Source organism: Danio aesculapii, chromosome 4 (assembly GCF_903798145.1).
Source record: "Danio aesculapii chromosome 4, fDanAes4.1, whole genome shotgun sequence".
NCBI lineage: Eukaryota > Metazoa > Chordata > Actinopteri > Cypriniformes > Danionidae > Danio > Danio aesculapii.
Window position 1 is genome coordinate 12762086 of NC_079438.1, and position 15676 is coordinate 12777761.

Genomic DNA, 15676 nt, shown 5'->3' on the forward strand with positions numbered 1-15676 from the left:
CTAATTACAAAAAAACAAAATGACAGTAATATATTACATTTTGGAAGTAACTTGCCCAACTGTGTTCGAACATTGCTAATGTTAGCACAATAATTAGATATTAACAGGGACTTGGAGCAAAATTGTTATTGCACAATAGGCTCTATGCACAGCTAGAGTTTCAAAACCAACAATAAACTTCCGGTGATAGCTTAATAAGAGTATTTTCAATTTCACAAGGTTGATTTAACAGCATCAATGTTGTAATGTAATTACAATACATTCAGTTAAATAGACTTAAGCATTCATTTAGTTGCTGAATTATGGGAAATTGCAATATGTGTAACACATAATAAATGGGTTTGAGTTTCTGTGGTGTCCGAGCGCCATCTGCTGGTTGATGTCGGTAGCGGAAGAGTGTTGCTTTCAGTTTGGCTTTCATTTTGAAATAAACAGCGTTAAACGTTGTGCTAGCAGTTTAGATATTTCCATCAAGCATAATACCCTGTAAGCATCATTTATGTTGACTGATATGATAAATGTAACGACTTTTCTGTTAAAGAATAGTTTTGCTTATTCATGATGGCTGAATTCATCAGGAGAACATTATTATGTGATAAAACACACTGCACAAGATTTATAAGAGAGTAAAAGAGATTTATTTGTGTTACTGTTTTACAAAAAAAGAATAAAGGAGACAGATCTTCAAACTGCATCTGTGGCACTTTATGCCTTTATGTTGCTGACTAGATAACTGGCAGCCAGTCTTAGTGAGGCCAGTACAAACTGTTTAATTATTGAATGTTGTTTCAAATGTGTCATTTATTCCTGTGATTCAAAGCTGTATTTTCACCGTGGTGATCTGCTGTTCTACTATGATCAGATGTTATTGATACAAAATCACTAACAATGATTCTTACCATAATTAAAAAGAAAATTCAAAATAAAAGCTTTTATTAGCAATCCTTTATAACATTGTACATGTATTTGTATTGTAAAAAAATATTGCAAATAAACACTACTATTAAGAACTTTAATTATCAAAGACTTCTTTACTGCACACTGCTGTTCACAAAAAAGATGTAGATTAGAAGATTAGTGTAAAAGATTTACTAAAAGGCTTTACCAGTCTTTACACACCATACTGTTATTTCTGCTTTAAAAAGTAAATAAATGAATTACAGTAAAAACAACTTAGTTACTGAATTGTGCGTTCAAACTGACTGTAATTCATTGAAAATACTTGATAACATAATTAGAAATAGATCGGTCACTCAGAATAACAGCAATCTTTATTTTAAATAGAAAAGATTGATTCTCAGTTTATCTAAAAACAGTGAAGATTGGCCATTAATTAAATTGACTTGAAGCTCTTTAGTTGACTACGAAGTTCTATAGTGAAGTACTGAATACACCTTTTTAAGTTCACAGCTGTCACAGTCAGACCAGGTACTCCACCCTTCCTGATTCCCTGTCTGGTCATCGTCCTGTTCGTCTTGTGTTTTGCTCTGTGTGTGCATTATTTTTAAAATTCACCTTTATATTTTTGTTTGCACAGCTTATATGTACCTTTCTATCTTACACTACTTTAACAAATAAAGCTCTTGTTAAATAATTGTGAATTGTCTGTCTTCTAACATGAATATAATAGTTCACACCATGTTTCATAATATAACCAGATAAAGATGTTAGCAAAAGTGTCATCTAAAAGGTTTATGGCTCTTCTGAAAAATCATGCTTTATTATAATGAATAAAAAGCATATATATTTAAATTAATACAATATATAGATGTCACTATTCCATTGTAATTATTTGAGGTATCAAACAGGTATTGATGAAGAACTATGCTTATTAATAGTAATTTAAAAATGCAAAAGGCACCATTCAGATGTAACAACTGTAATGATTTGGTGAATCAAGCAGGTGTTGTTGTAGACACCTTTGCTTATTTGCATCTAAGAATCTAAAGCAGGTCCTAATCATGTAAAACGATTTAGGCTATCACGTTGGTATTGGCATAAACAGCTATACCTGTTAACAGGATTCTTATACATGTAAGAAGGTCCTATTCAGTTAATGGTCTGGCCTATCAGGGAGCTATTACTAAAGATAATTCACATAATGAGGAGCATTTATTTAAATGAATATGTGACACAAATATTACTTTCATTTTTGCAAGGAATTAACAGGATTAAGTGCAGATTTTGTTTTATGAGATGTCCACCAGACCACCACTGTAATTACACCATGATGAAAAAGAATCTGAGAAATGCTGTAGGTGGAGCAGGTTTATCAAAATAAAACTAATACATTGAAAGTGAACTCTTTTCTTTGACTTACCCTGTATAAACTGCCTATATAATAGATTTTACTTGTGATATAATTATTTTAGATTTATAAATGTACAGCTGCATGGCAGATTTGATAGTGGATAACACTACAAAGGTGTCTCCAAAGCTTAATTCCAGTAGTTTATTTTTGAACAAAACAAAATACTGTTACACTCATTGCTGCTGCATGAAAAACGAATGCAGAGCAGTTCTTGCATCTGAACCAATATAAGATGGTCTTTCAACATCTTCATCGATACCACCAGTGGACCACTCTGGCAAAAATCAATTCACACTATGCAAAGTACAGCATGTCTAAACCATATCAACAACATCATTTACATTGCAGTCATTTCTTTTACTGAGACATTTCCACCTGCCTTTCAACCTCCCAAATGCATGTTCAACCACATAGTGGACTCGACTTGTTCTTGTGTTGTACAGTTCTTGAGCCTCTGGATATGGTTTTAACAACCATTTCTGCAGTGGAAATGCAGAGTTAACAAGAATGAAGCAGCCTAAATCAGTTCCACAAATGTTTTTTTTTAGTCCAAAAGGCTTTTTCAGGACACTGGCATCATGTTCTCTACCAGGCTGTCCAACATTAAGGTCCCAGAAAAGGCCTTTAACATCCACAACTGCTTGTAAAATGATGGAATGCTAGCCTTTTCTATTGTGAAAATCAGACTGGTGTTGTGGAGGTTTCAGCAGGGGGAATGGGTGTGTGCGATCGCAAAGTGAAGAGCGGGGGACGAGGGGTGGAATGCTGTCGATCGGGCAAGTGCCTGTTGAGAGGGGCACCTCAGCCAATGAGGACAGCGAGGCAGTGGCTCTAGCCACCGGGCCACCCCCCTGTGCATGGCCCTGGGTTTCAGTATAGGAATGTGAGAACCGTCAATAGCACCAACACATTGTGGAATTCCACATTTGTCCTCAAAATAATCAGGTGTGTTTATAAGTTTAGGTCTAAGCACTGCAATCACAGCCTTACAAAAATAGGCCACACATTAGATTTACACATTATATTGGTGTAGTAGTGATGTAGTATCTAAAAGATGATGCAAAAAACAGGAACAATTACTTAATATGAATAAACAAGGTGTTGCTAAGTTGTTGCTAGGCGGTTGCTAAGTGGGTGCTAAGGTGTTGCTAGGTGGGTGCTAAGGCATTACTAAGGTGTTGCTAGGCAGTTGCTAAGGTGTTGCTAGGCGGTAGCTAAGGCGTCGCTAGGCGGTTTCTAAGCTGTTGCTCGGCGGTTGCTAAGGTATTGCTTGGTGGTTGCTGAGGCGCTGCTAAGCATTTACTAAGGTGTTGCTATTGTGTTGCTAAGGTGTTGCTAGGCGGTTGCTAAGGTGTAACTAAGCTTTCTCAAACGAAATCTTGAAAAAAGTTGAGAAATTTGCAGGGGTGGTGAAAGCATCTTGCTATATTAAAGTTATTGCAAGACAGAGAGGAGGGAGGGTTTTGAGAAGAGGGAGGTGAAAGTAGAGCGGGGATTGCAGAGGTAGAGGGGCGGGGTATGTAGCTGGTGAATCTTGGGATTTGTAGTTCTTTGTCAGAGGAGGGGATTATGAAGGGACAGGAAGTGGTCATGTGCAGATTTGAACGGCAGACCATGAAGGAAAGATTACGGCATCCTAAGAAAACTCTGTTGTAAAGATCAGTATCCATGGCACCCCAGTAGGTAAACTGATTCCACTGAGTAACGCGAATAGCGCATTCAGCAGAAAATAGTTTGTGGTATGTGTAAAAATGTGTTCCCCCATAGGAGATGGCCTCCTATGGGGAAGGACTGAACAGATGGTTTCTGTGTAACATGCGAATGCTACGTGGAATTCAGCTAACGAAAGTGTGCGGGGTTGGAAGCTTGTGAGTAATTTAAGTGTAATAGTGAATTCGCCGCAATCCACGTGTCGTTCTGCCGAGGGAGGTGCTATGGGTGAAAGGAGTGTAGAAAGGTCGATGTCAGCACCTGATAGGATGAGGTTCTTGATGGCATTGGAGATTGGGGGTGGTTCCAGGACTGGAGCATTACGAGGAATGAGAAGGGGCGTGGCTGTGGTTAGGGTGAAGGGGGGCCGTGCAGAAGAAATGTGAGTAGGGAGGGCAGACTGTTGAGGAGGGTTAATAATGGAGGTGGGTGCTTGGTGAAGGGATGTAGAGAAGAAAAAGTTGGGGATACTGGAGGAGGGGAAATTAATAGGGAGAGGAAGTGCATTAGGACTTGTAGAGAAAGACTGGGTAGAAATAAGCTGTATTGAAGAGTGAAGAAGGTTGGAAAGGAAGAGAGATTTGAGGAGGGTTGAGAGTGGAAGGAATGGCTGGAAGAGTAGGGCTGGAGTTTCAACTGGAATGTGGAGCTGGAGCCCAAGGGAGGGAGGTGGAAAGTCCGAGAGTGGTGTCATTATCCGGTGGATTGTCCATGTTTTGAAATGTTATAGTAGGTGCAGTTTGTACGGTTCCGTGGGATTGCTTTTTATTGCTTTTCTTAGTTGCTTTCTTTGATGGTCCAAGGAGATTTCATGCATGCGGGGCTGTGGTGGGTTGAGGATAGGGGGTGTGGCGGGAGCGAGCAGTTCTGCTGTCCTGAGGGGGCGGAGTTGGTGACGAGATGGATTCATAGAGTTTTAGTAGTTCCGTCTTATTGCAGCGGCTGGGATGGAGATTCCAGCGTTCATGAGGGTCTGGCGGAGTTAAGTCACTGTCATCTTGTTGGAAGTGAAGGATGATGATCTTGCGGAGGCGTATGAAGAAGCTGGAGAAGGTGGGTGGCAATTTGGAGTGACGGGGGATGGGGATTGTGTGCGGCATTGGGTCCTTGCTGAAGTAGAGCGAATAGGCCTTCGGAATAGAGTCGGCTTCCAGGCTGAGCTTGGTGTTGTTGAGCCAGGGCTGGTGTTTCTGGAAGAGCGAAGATTTCGTTCCTGTCCATGTTGCTGTTTGTTGATGTGAGAGTATATTTGATACTGCTGTTTTGTTATTGCTGCTGTTGTTGTTGGTTTGTCGTAGTCAGATGATGGTAGTAGAATTGCTGATGAGTTGTAGAGAGATGTTGAATTTTAGAAGCTTGTGAAAAAGCTGGAGCAGTCCTGTCAAGAGCTTTCTTCGGAAAACGAAGATAAGGGAGTCATTTTTTGTTAGGCTTCTTATAGTGAGTTTGGATAATCTCATTGGCTAACTAATGATTGTAGATGAGAGACCAGCTGTGGTCAACCATATCACATGCTCCTCTCTGAAACTTCACTAAATGTAGGTTGCCATTCAGACTTAATTGTTGATATCAAGAATTCAGTTGTTGATTTTAACAACTAAATTGCTACTAGTAAAAATTGGTTTGTCCTCCACACACTTCTCCTCCATTGTTACATCCTCTGTTCCCTCACACACACAGTTCTCACTTCTTGATGTAAAGTGCAGCAGAAACACTCTGCTCCACTTTAACATCCTGCCTAGGTGAGATCTGTCCTGTCTCCACAAGACCAATGCACCCTACTCCCTCTTAACCCCTGGCTGTCGGATGGTCTGAGAGAATGGTTAGTTAGGGTTAGGGCATGTTCTGAGATAACATCAAACAGCACCCAGAGCAACAGAGAAAGTATGGCACAAATCAAAAGCCTCCACTGACCTTAGCAGGTACCAAACCCAGCTGGCGTCATTAGCCTCCCAACTCCATTCAGCCAAAACCCATACTATCTTAACAAAATTACACCACTTCAGACTTCCGCAAACTATTCAGGACATTTAATACCCTGCACTGTCCTCCTCCACCAACTCCTTATCAGCTGATGATTTAGCCTCCTTAACACAAAAAACACTCAAATTTGCAGTCTATTTCCAACCAAATCCAACCTAAATCTCCATCAAACAACACCCTCTGAAGAAAAATTTGAAGACTCTGAAGTCTTCCTTCACTCCACACTGGCACATTTGTCTGTTTTCAACTAAATGTCCAAATTTAACTCACATCAAACTGCCTGAAGGATATCGACTTGGAAAAAACATCACCAATTGCTTACTCATCTGCTTACATCACCTTCCCTGCAACTACACACATTCAACACAATTTCTCAATGCAGCTGGGATCAGATCTGCATTTTTTCAACATCAGAAAAATCAGACTCTTAACAGATCATGCTGCAAAACTTTTAGTGCAAACTCTTGTCATTTCAAGGCTGGACTCCTGACAGTGCTCTTCTAGCTGGATTCCCATCCTGCACCCTTAATCATCTACAGATGCTCCAGAACGCTGCAGCTCATTTGGTCTTCAATGAGAGCCCATGTAACTCCTCTATTTACCCCTCTGCATTGGTTAGCGTTTAAGGCTCGTATCAAATCACTGGCACTGCACCCTCTTACCTCTACCTACTATTGAAGGTCTACATCCTCTCCAGGAGCCTCTAATCTGGGAGTGAGCGCAGGCTATAAATCACTTTCCAAAACCTTTTTATTGACTGTTCCATGCTGGAGGAATGTCTTCCCATTCCCAACTAAATGTAAACGTATGATTCTCAAATGTAAGATTCTCAGTCTCAAAAATAATAAAATACAACTAAATCTATACACAGCACTATTTATTAACAAAATCCCATTCATAAATTCAAAAGACAATTTGTGAATTAACAAAAATTGAATTTGTAAATTTAAGAATTGTGTGCTACTTCAAAAAAAAATCCAGAGACTTAAGGAGATTACTAAATTTGTCCCTCTAGACAGTGGCTTTCTTTGAATACTACATGTGTTTATTGTAACCAAGTTAATCGATGTTTTTTAACCGTTATAGCAGATGAATACTTCTGTATGTGTCTGAAATGTATGTCTGGTACTAAACAAAAGCTAGTGATATTTGAAATACATTGGTGTAAATGAAAAACTAGTATCAGAAACAGTATTTGTCATGTAACATTTGATGTTACAGGGCGTGGGCCTGCCCTCCATGGCAACTGCTCATTGGAAGACCAGATCAATTAAAAACCTACTGCAACAGTAAAACTTTGCTTTTTGCATTAGCCCACTCATGCTCGCTGCTACTCTCTGCCCTCTCTCTCCTTGCTTTTGGACACTGCACTGCCACGCAATCGGGTTGCAAAGAACTTTCCATGCAACCTTTTAAAGTTTAGGAACCACCATAACCGCAAATAAACTTCTGTAAACAGACTCTCAGCAGAGTCTGTCACCCCAGTAAGCTTGGACAACTTCCACTCACAAGCGAGTGAATCCCAAGGAAGTCACTAAAAACCGAGTCACTATCCAATCAGGAACGTCGTGTTTCGTCGAGGCCAGTTGGTGAAGGAAATGCAAACAAATGTCGTCTCTTGCTGATCTGGTGCAAATTGATCTTAAGCAGTTAAAGAGAAGCCAAATCTCTGCTTTTGTGGTTTCTCAGGTGTGATTCTAAGATCTAGAAATAAGAGCTAAAATGTATTTGGGATGATTGTCAACTCATTTTGCACAAGCACCAGAATTGAGAACCACTGCTCTGAGGTACTCAAAATAACAAACTATCATACTCAAAATGAATTGCCTTGCTAAAGTTACTTCTCTACTTCAGCATATCCCTGTAAATATTTCTTTACAGTATTTAAAACAGTTTGATAATTTAGTCAATTCATTTCTCTGGACCAATAAGCACCCTAGGTTGCATAGGAGTACATTGCAACAGCCAGTTGATAGAAAAGGGTTGGGGCTTTCTGAGCATTAATTTCATTATTATGCCTTCAGTCTGAGACATATCGCGCACTGGTACATCCCTCATGAGAGAGCTCAATCTTGGTTTATAGTTGAACAAGCCATCAAACTTCCCCTTCCACCACTACAATGTCTATCTATCCATCTATTTATTTATTTTATTTTGTAAATGAGTTGATTTTGAGGTGTTGATTTTTGACCTAAAAATATAATAATTTTAAGGTAGAGGCTAGGGCTGTCTCTGCCATTTGCAGATGATGTTGTCCCTTTGGCCTCATAGGACATGGACCTTCAGTATTTAGTGAGACGGTTTGCTGCTGAGTGTGACATGGCGGAGAAAGAAACAGTACCTCCAAGTTAAAAACCATGGTGCTTGACTGGAAAAAAGTGTCCATCTCCAGTTTGGAGTCCTTATCCCAAATGGAGTTCAAGTATCTTCGTTTTTTTTTTCATGAGGAACGGAATGTGAGATTTAAAGATGGATCAGTGCAGTGCCAGCAGTAATGCAGTTGATGTGACTGTCTGTTGTGGTGAAGGAGCTGAGACGAAAGGCAATGTTCTCAATTTACCGCACAATCCAGGTTCCTACTCCACCTATGGTCATGACTGAAAGGACAAGATTTTGGATACAACCGAACACGTTTTACAAAGTGTTTTTGAACCAACAAAATTGCCTGAATGCAAATTATTTATTATAAAATGTAACTCATAAAACAATCAATCAAAGCAACTAACAAATGTCTAGGGATAATAATGAAGATAAAGGACTTAGGATAAAATCACAACAACACTTTAACTACATGACATAAGTAATGCAAAACAAAACCATAAGGTTAAAGAGTCAATAAGATGGCAGGTCTTGAAATGAGGACGCCTGAGTAGCCACAGCGTCCTGGGGTAGCTAGCACAACAACTTTTATATACCCATTGATGAGTAATGCAGGCATCCAACCAGGATTTACCACATACTCTAATCTGGAGTCTGGAATTGTAAAACTTGATACTTGTCGCTCTGCCCAAATCATAAAATATTCATTAAGTTTGTATTCTACTTAAACAAGTAAATGTAGCAAACTAGAAAGAATCTTGAACCTAAAAGTAAAGAAATTTTACTAACAAAAGATGCAACACAGGACAATTAAATGGGCTTTCTAAACGTCAGACCCTGGTATACTGCAAACTAACCGTTCTGGAGCTCCAACTTCTTTGATGTGGGGCGTCTTCCCAGTGATTTGTTTCGCATTCAGGGAGTAAGACAGAGATCATCATCCAAAACAACATTAGCTACATGAATACACTGAAGAGTAAAGTACAGATGTATCCGCACCTGTACAATCCCTTGAAAAGAGATTTTAACCCGCAGAGGTGGTGTTTGCCAGATGTTTATGAAACATGTTCTTTTCTCAGCCACCATCATTGTGTTAACGGTAAATGCGAGGAGAGCAACACATTGCCAACCCCACCTACTGCAGTGTAGGAGTGTTGGAAAACAGTGTACCATCACTCAGCCTTTAGAAAATCATTCAGACATGAAACATCCTCTGCACATGAGAAAATGTTTTGCTGCAATCATGTCATGTGTGGAACTTCTTGCCCATGTGTTTCTTAAGCTGTGCCGAATGAGCGAAACTCTGATGACACCGATCAGATCTGTACAGTTTCTCTCCAGTGTGAATCCTCTTTTGTGTTTTCAGATGTGTTAACTAATTAAACCTCGTGTCAGTGTGAACACTTGTACGGTCTCTCCAGTGTGAATCGTCTGGCGCAGTTTCAATTTTGGAGCTGTAATAAAAGTCTTTTCACACTCAAGCACATATACTCTCACACCAGTGTGGATCTTCATGTGTTCATTAAGGTTTGCTGATCGGTTGAAACTTTTCCCACACTGAGTTCATGTGAATGGTTTCTCTCCTGTGTGGGTCTTCAAGTGTTTATTAAGGTCTGATGAGTTGCTGAAACTCATCCTACACCGAAGCTGCGATCACACTAGAGTTTGAGCATACAAAATTCTTTTGTATTGTGCTGCGAAAAGGGGCAGGATTAAACAAGAGCGATTGGTCCATCTTTAAATTTCTGTCCAGAGAGGTCATGTTTTGATCTTTGATTGGTCTCACACAGTCAAGTTATGCGATTTCACAGGTCAGAACTCAGAACTTTGCAAAGAACTGCGAAATTTGACTTGCGAACTTGTGTTTCCGGTCTGACTAATTTGCGTGCATATGGAAGTCTATGGGGAGAAAAGTCCAGTGTGACCGTGGCTTAAGTGCATTTGAATGGTTTCTTTCTAGTGTGGATCCTCAGGTGTAGATTAAGGGATGATGATTGGCTGAAACTCTTTCCACACTGAGTGCAAGTGAATGGTTTCTCTCCAGTGTGGATCCTTATGTGCTGATTAAGGTTTGATGAGCTGCTGAAACTCTTCCCACACTGAGTGCATGTGAATGGCTTCTCTCCAGTGTGGATCATCATGTGTAGATTAAAATGTGATGAGCTGCTGAAACTCTTCCCACACTGAGTGCATGCGAATGGTTTCTCTCCAGTGTGGATCCTCATGTGTAGATTAAAGTTTGATGATTGGCTGAAACTCTTCCCACACTGAGTGCATGTGAAAGGTTTCTCTCCAGTGTGGATCCTCATGTGTAGATTAAGGGATGATGATATGCTGAAACTCTTCCCACAGTGAGTGCATGTGAATGGTTTCTCTCCAGTGTGGCTCATCATGTGTATATTAAGGGATGATGAGCGGATGAAACTCTTCCCACACTGAGTACATGTGAAAGGTTTCTCTCCAGTGTGGATCCTCATGTGATTTTTAAGGTTTGATGATTGGTTGAAACTCTTCCCACACTGCGAGCATGTGAATGGTTTCTCTCCAGTATGGATCCTCATGTGTAGATTAAGGTTTGATAATTGGCTGAAAATCTTCCCACACTGGGTGCACGTGAATGGATTCTCTCCAGTGTGGATTTTTTTGTGTTTACTAAGGGCTGATATTTGGCTGAAACTCATCCCACACTTAGTGCATGTGAATGGTTTCTCTCCATTGTGGATCCTCATGTGATTATTAAGGCTTGATGATTGGCTGAAACTCTTCCCACACTGGGTGCATGTGAATGGTTTCTCTCCAGTGTGGATCCTCATGTGTTTATTAAGGTTTGATGATTTGTTGAAACTCTTCCCACATTGAGTGCATGTGAATGGTTTCTCTCCAGTGTGGATCATCATGTGAATCTTAAGATCGCCTTTTCTTCCAAAACTCTTTCCACACTGAGTGCAGGTGAAACAACTCTTGTCTCTCCTTTTCAAAATACCATCAGTCTGTAAATGATTTTTTCCCTCAATTTTGACATGATGTTCCTCCTCTTTACTCCACTCAGTCTCTTCAATATTGTCTAAAATATAAAAAAAAAAAAAACATTAGTTTTCATTAAGTCTTAAAAACTCTCATCAAAAGCTGAAAAGTAAAAAGACACTGGAAACATTGGCTACACACACTGTAATTTTGACGCAAATTAAACGTAAAATAAATCAGATCATATGTTGTTTGGTCCATTAACGTGTACACATTTAAGCAGATTCAATTGAATTAATCTTTATTTATCTAGTGCTTTTACAATGTAAATTGTATCAGATACACTTAACAGAGGTTATAGTAAATTGAAACTGTCAGTCCAGTTTTCAGAGTTTCTTACATAATTGATCATAAAAGTCATTTTGGTCATATTGATAAGACACAGATTTGAAAGTGTAGAAGTCCATCTATTAGCCCAATGACGAAACTAACAGCATGGTCGAAGGTTTAAATGCATGCAAGCCTTTTCTAGTGCTTCTGAAAATAATTTTATTAGAATTTATTTATATTAATTTTTTTAGCTCCGAATTTAATCTGACTCCAATTTTAAGTGATCCTAAAATTTTGACTATTTCTAATTGTAAGAACGAATCTATTAATCATTTAGGACTTCATTGAGATTTTTAATTTAGATCTGATTCTTTACTCTTCAGTTTTACGTTCATTAGGGACCAAACGCCGCTCAGTTTTACGCCCTGGGTTTGCGTGTTTTCCCACGGACAGTGTGTCGACACTCTAAGGTTAGTCAGAGGGTGCAGGATTACTTAATATTCAAATAGACTGGTTGCAAACTGCTCACTCATCCTAAAAGAATAGTCGATTTATCCAATCCCATGCAACTTGCTACAATTAGCGATAAGATAATTAAAGATCTCCATGCTGTCGTGCCAAAGCGGCTCTGTACAGTCAAATGTGCCTTTAAAATCGAAAGTCTAATCATGTCGAATCATAAAGGTAGCGCAGACTCCACTTAATCTACTGGATATAAAAAGATTTCAGAATGAGTCAAAACATAACATTTTATTTGTCAGGTAAAATTATATGTCAATTACATAATAAAACAATCAGAAAGCCATTTCAGAGATGATACTGTTAAAATACAACATCCATTACTCAAAGATAAATCAAAGATTTAGAGATGCATACCTGACCAGAGAAGTACATTGCAGCATAAGTCTCAGTGTTGCTGCAACTAGGTGTCTTGGCTACAATATCCCAATGATATTTGTCCTCATTTCCTTTAAATACTCATAAATTCAAGATAATAGAAGCGTCACCAAGACCCTTGCCTGGTGAATTTGAGAAGTTAACAATCTCTATGGAGGGGGAGCATCTGGCAAAGATCTTATCAAAACCAAAAACAAATCAACATATACCAGTGAAATAGTACAGTGACATTAAGACCACTTTACCAATCACACAGAGACATTTAAAATGATACCAAACATGAATATAGAGCCACAAGATACACCATATTAAAACCTTAAAAGGTGAACTTTCTCGCATTCCCCTGGTAAGGTGTAGCTGTGTTTCCAGCCTATTGTCAACTGTCACAGGTTGATTTGAATCAGGTTGATGTGAACAGTTGAACAGCCAGTTTCCTGATCTTCTTCTCAGATCAGAAAGTTTATTGTTTTATTGCATCTCATGAAATTTCAGAACAGTTCTCAGGGTCTGAAATTCTGGAGAGATTGAGCCATCTTTACAAAAGCTGTTAAGGGCCTATTTTTATTCATTTATATTCATAATTACAACAAATGGGAATACTTGTTCATTCTGTGCCTGACTGGTAAACACATCAGAAAAAAAAAGTTCTGGGGTAACAGTTGAACAAACAGCTGAATATTTGCCTCGCAGACATGAGACATACCTGTACAGCATCTGCATAAAGGCTGCTGTCACCTTTCCACCTTTCTCAGCTTTGCTGTTGCATCATTTTCATCCATTCTGGGGTGATTTTGAGGCTTAATTTGGCCAAAACCTTCTCTGTGTTTTAGCAAATGGACTGATATTTGAGGACATCCTTTTTTTTTTTGGACATAATCTGGGAAAATGCTTTGAAAAAAAAAAAAACTCAATACACTCTGGGCAAATGTTCTCCCTTTTCATTATATTGATGGCTGTTTTTCTCTATTGGCCTCAATTATAACAACATATTTTTGATTGCAAAGCTATGACAGCATATAATCATACATTTATGATTGATGGTGTTTTCTGTGATGACAGTCAACATTGTTTAATTAGTCTCCACCTGTAAAAAATGGGATATATTTTGTGTTTACTCCTGTTGCGCTCAACAAACAACCAAATGACCAGAGAAGGCTCTCAAGACCTTAAGGTTATCTCAACACTTTTCTCCAAATTTCAGGAGGTAAGATATTGACCCTTAAGCATGACCAAATAGGGGTGGGCGATATGACCTAAAATTAATATCACGGTATTTTTCATCTTTTGAACGGTGACGGTATAATATCATGGTATTACTTTCAATAGCAAAATAATATACATCTCAAGGAAGAACGGACAAAAGAAAGTCTCACTTCTATCACTCTTTAAAAGTTTCGGTTTGGGTCATTTTAAATGCTCAGTCTCGTTATGAGCTGATCTTCATTTCTCTGTGATTCTGGAATAAAGCAGGTGAGTCAGCCGCACCAATTTATGAGCAGACAGAGCAGGATTCTCATGACGACCAATACAGCAGCAGGGTAAAGTGATTCAGCAAGTTTTTAGAGAAAATCAAATCAGATTGCACTACAACCATTATATTCAGACACACAAATGCTCCCAAATATATTATGAGGGCGCATAGATTAAATTTCGGGCGCTCATGCGACCAAAATGGTTGCAATTTCGAGCCCTGTAGTATAAGGACATGTATTCAGACCACAACTGAACGTTTGAAGAAAATTTAATGCCTTATTATTTAGAATTAGCTATTATTGATGTAAATGCAGCCGTTCAAGGCGCATAATTGATTTATTACGGTATTGACGGTATTAGAAAATCCATGTCGTGACGCAATGTCACACCGGTGATGACTATGACACCGCTGTACCGCCCACCCCTATGACCAAATAACCAGAGAAGGGTCTCCGGACCTTAAGTTAACAGTGTTCAAGTTTCTGAAGGTAGAATATTGACTCTAGATAAACATGTTGAGAGAGAATTTTTTAAAAAATTTTATATACCTTTATTTAATACAAAATTTTAAACTACAATATGTTATATTGATTTAAACAAACATATTTCCAAATCACACAATTTTTTCATCAAAGAACAATACATTATTTTCAAGCCAACACATATTTTTTACACTCCACATGCCTTCAAACTTGTCCAACTCTTTCATTGACAAATAAAAATTAAAATCATGTCTTATTCTTTAAAAATCAGTTCAACTTTATGATTGGTCTCATACAAAATCTTGTGCCTCATACTCATGTATATCGCCATTTTTGCTTGTCCTAATATAAAATTTAACAGACGCCCTTTTCCTTTCTTTCCATATTTAAAGGGCCCATATTATGGGTTTTTGAAAATGCCCTTCCATGTAGTGTGTAACAGCTCTAAGTGAAGTGAAATCTCCAGGCTTAAGGCTTAAATCTGAAAGTGTACAGTGTTTAAAACTATTGATTCATCTATAAAGGAGTCGACTCATAGTGCTTCAAACGAGTCGTCTTGATAACGAGTCATTAGGTGTTTCGTGATGACGCGGCTATGAAACACAAGTAGTTGCGCGCGCAAACACGGGAGATTTGAAACCTGCGGCACCGCCCACTAACACAGACAAAAAGCCCCCCACACACACACACAGAGAGACACCGGTCGAATGAAGTCACGCTGTGCAGATGGATATTATTGACAGTCTAATCAAAGATGAAACCTCAGCAATATAGCCTAGCCTTGAGCAGTTCGAGTGCTTCTGGAAACTACATGCTTAAAAAGAAGACTTCATCAGTTTGTTAAAGGAAGGATCAGTAAAGACTGTCAGAACATGGATCAGTGCATCATGAATCAGTTTCTTCCCCCATTTCACAAGCGTAAGTACGTGCGATTAAAATTGTTGCCTCGGTTACTCTAGCTTGCAAATTATGTATTTAGTTGTGTTTTGTTACTTGTAACCGCGTGTACTGTATCAGGTTATCTCTTTTTTCTCATATCGCGTGTAAAGCCACGTTGAAAACGCGACGCGTGCTGCTTTGTTTACGGATCGCCAGCTATACCTACACACATGCAACGGTCAAGTTTTAAAATAGTTCAGCTCAGGTTCAAGGGAGGTGTCTAAATTGCACCCAGCAAACTAACCTGGCGCTCTAGTCTAGGCGAACG

The 15676-nt window shown here is 39.0% G+C and overlaps 1 protein-coding gene across 1 annotated transcript; it reads right to left on the reverse strand.

The window, feature by feature from the left end:
- Positions 1–8701: 8701 nt before the first annotated feature.
- LOC130222703 (gastrula zinc finger protein XlCGF8.2DB-like) lies at positions 8702–14800 on the reverse strand. The gene is made up of 2 exons (XM_056455230.1): positions 14785–14800; positions 8702–11387 (listed from the first exon to the last, which is right to left on the reverse strand). Exons 1-2 carry the CDS (start codon positions 14798–14800, stop codon positions 10255–10257), a joined length of 1149 nt encoding a protein of 382 aa, XP_056311205.1. The 3' UTR covers positions 8702–10254.
- Positions 14801–15676: the final 876 nt, after the last annotated feature.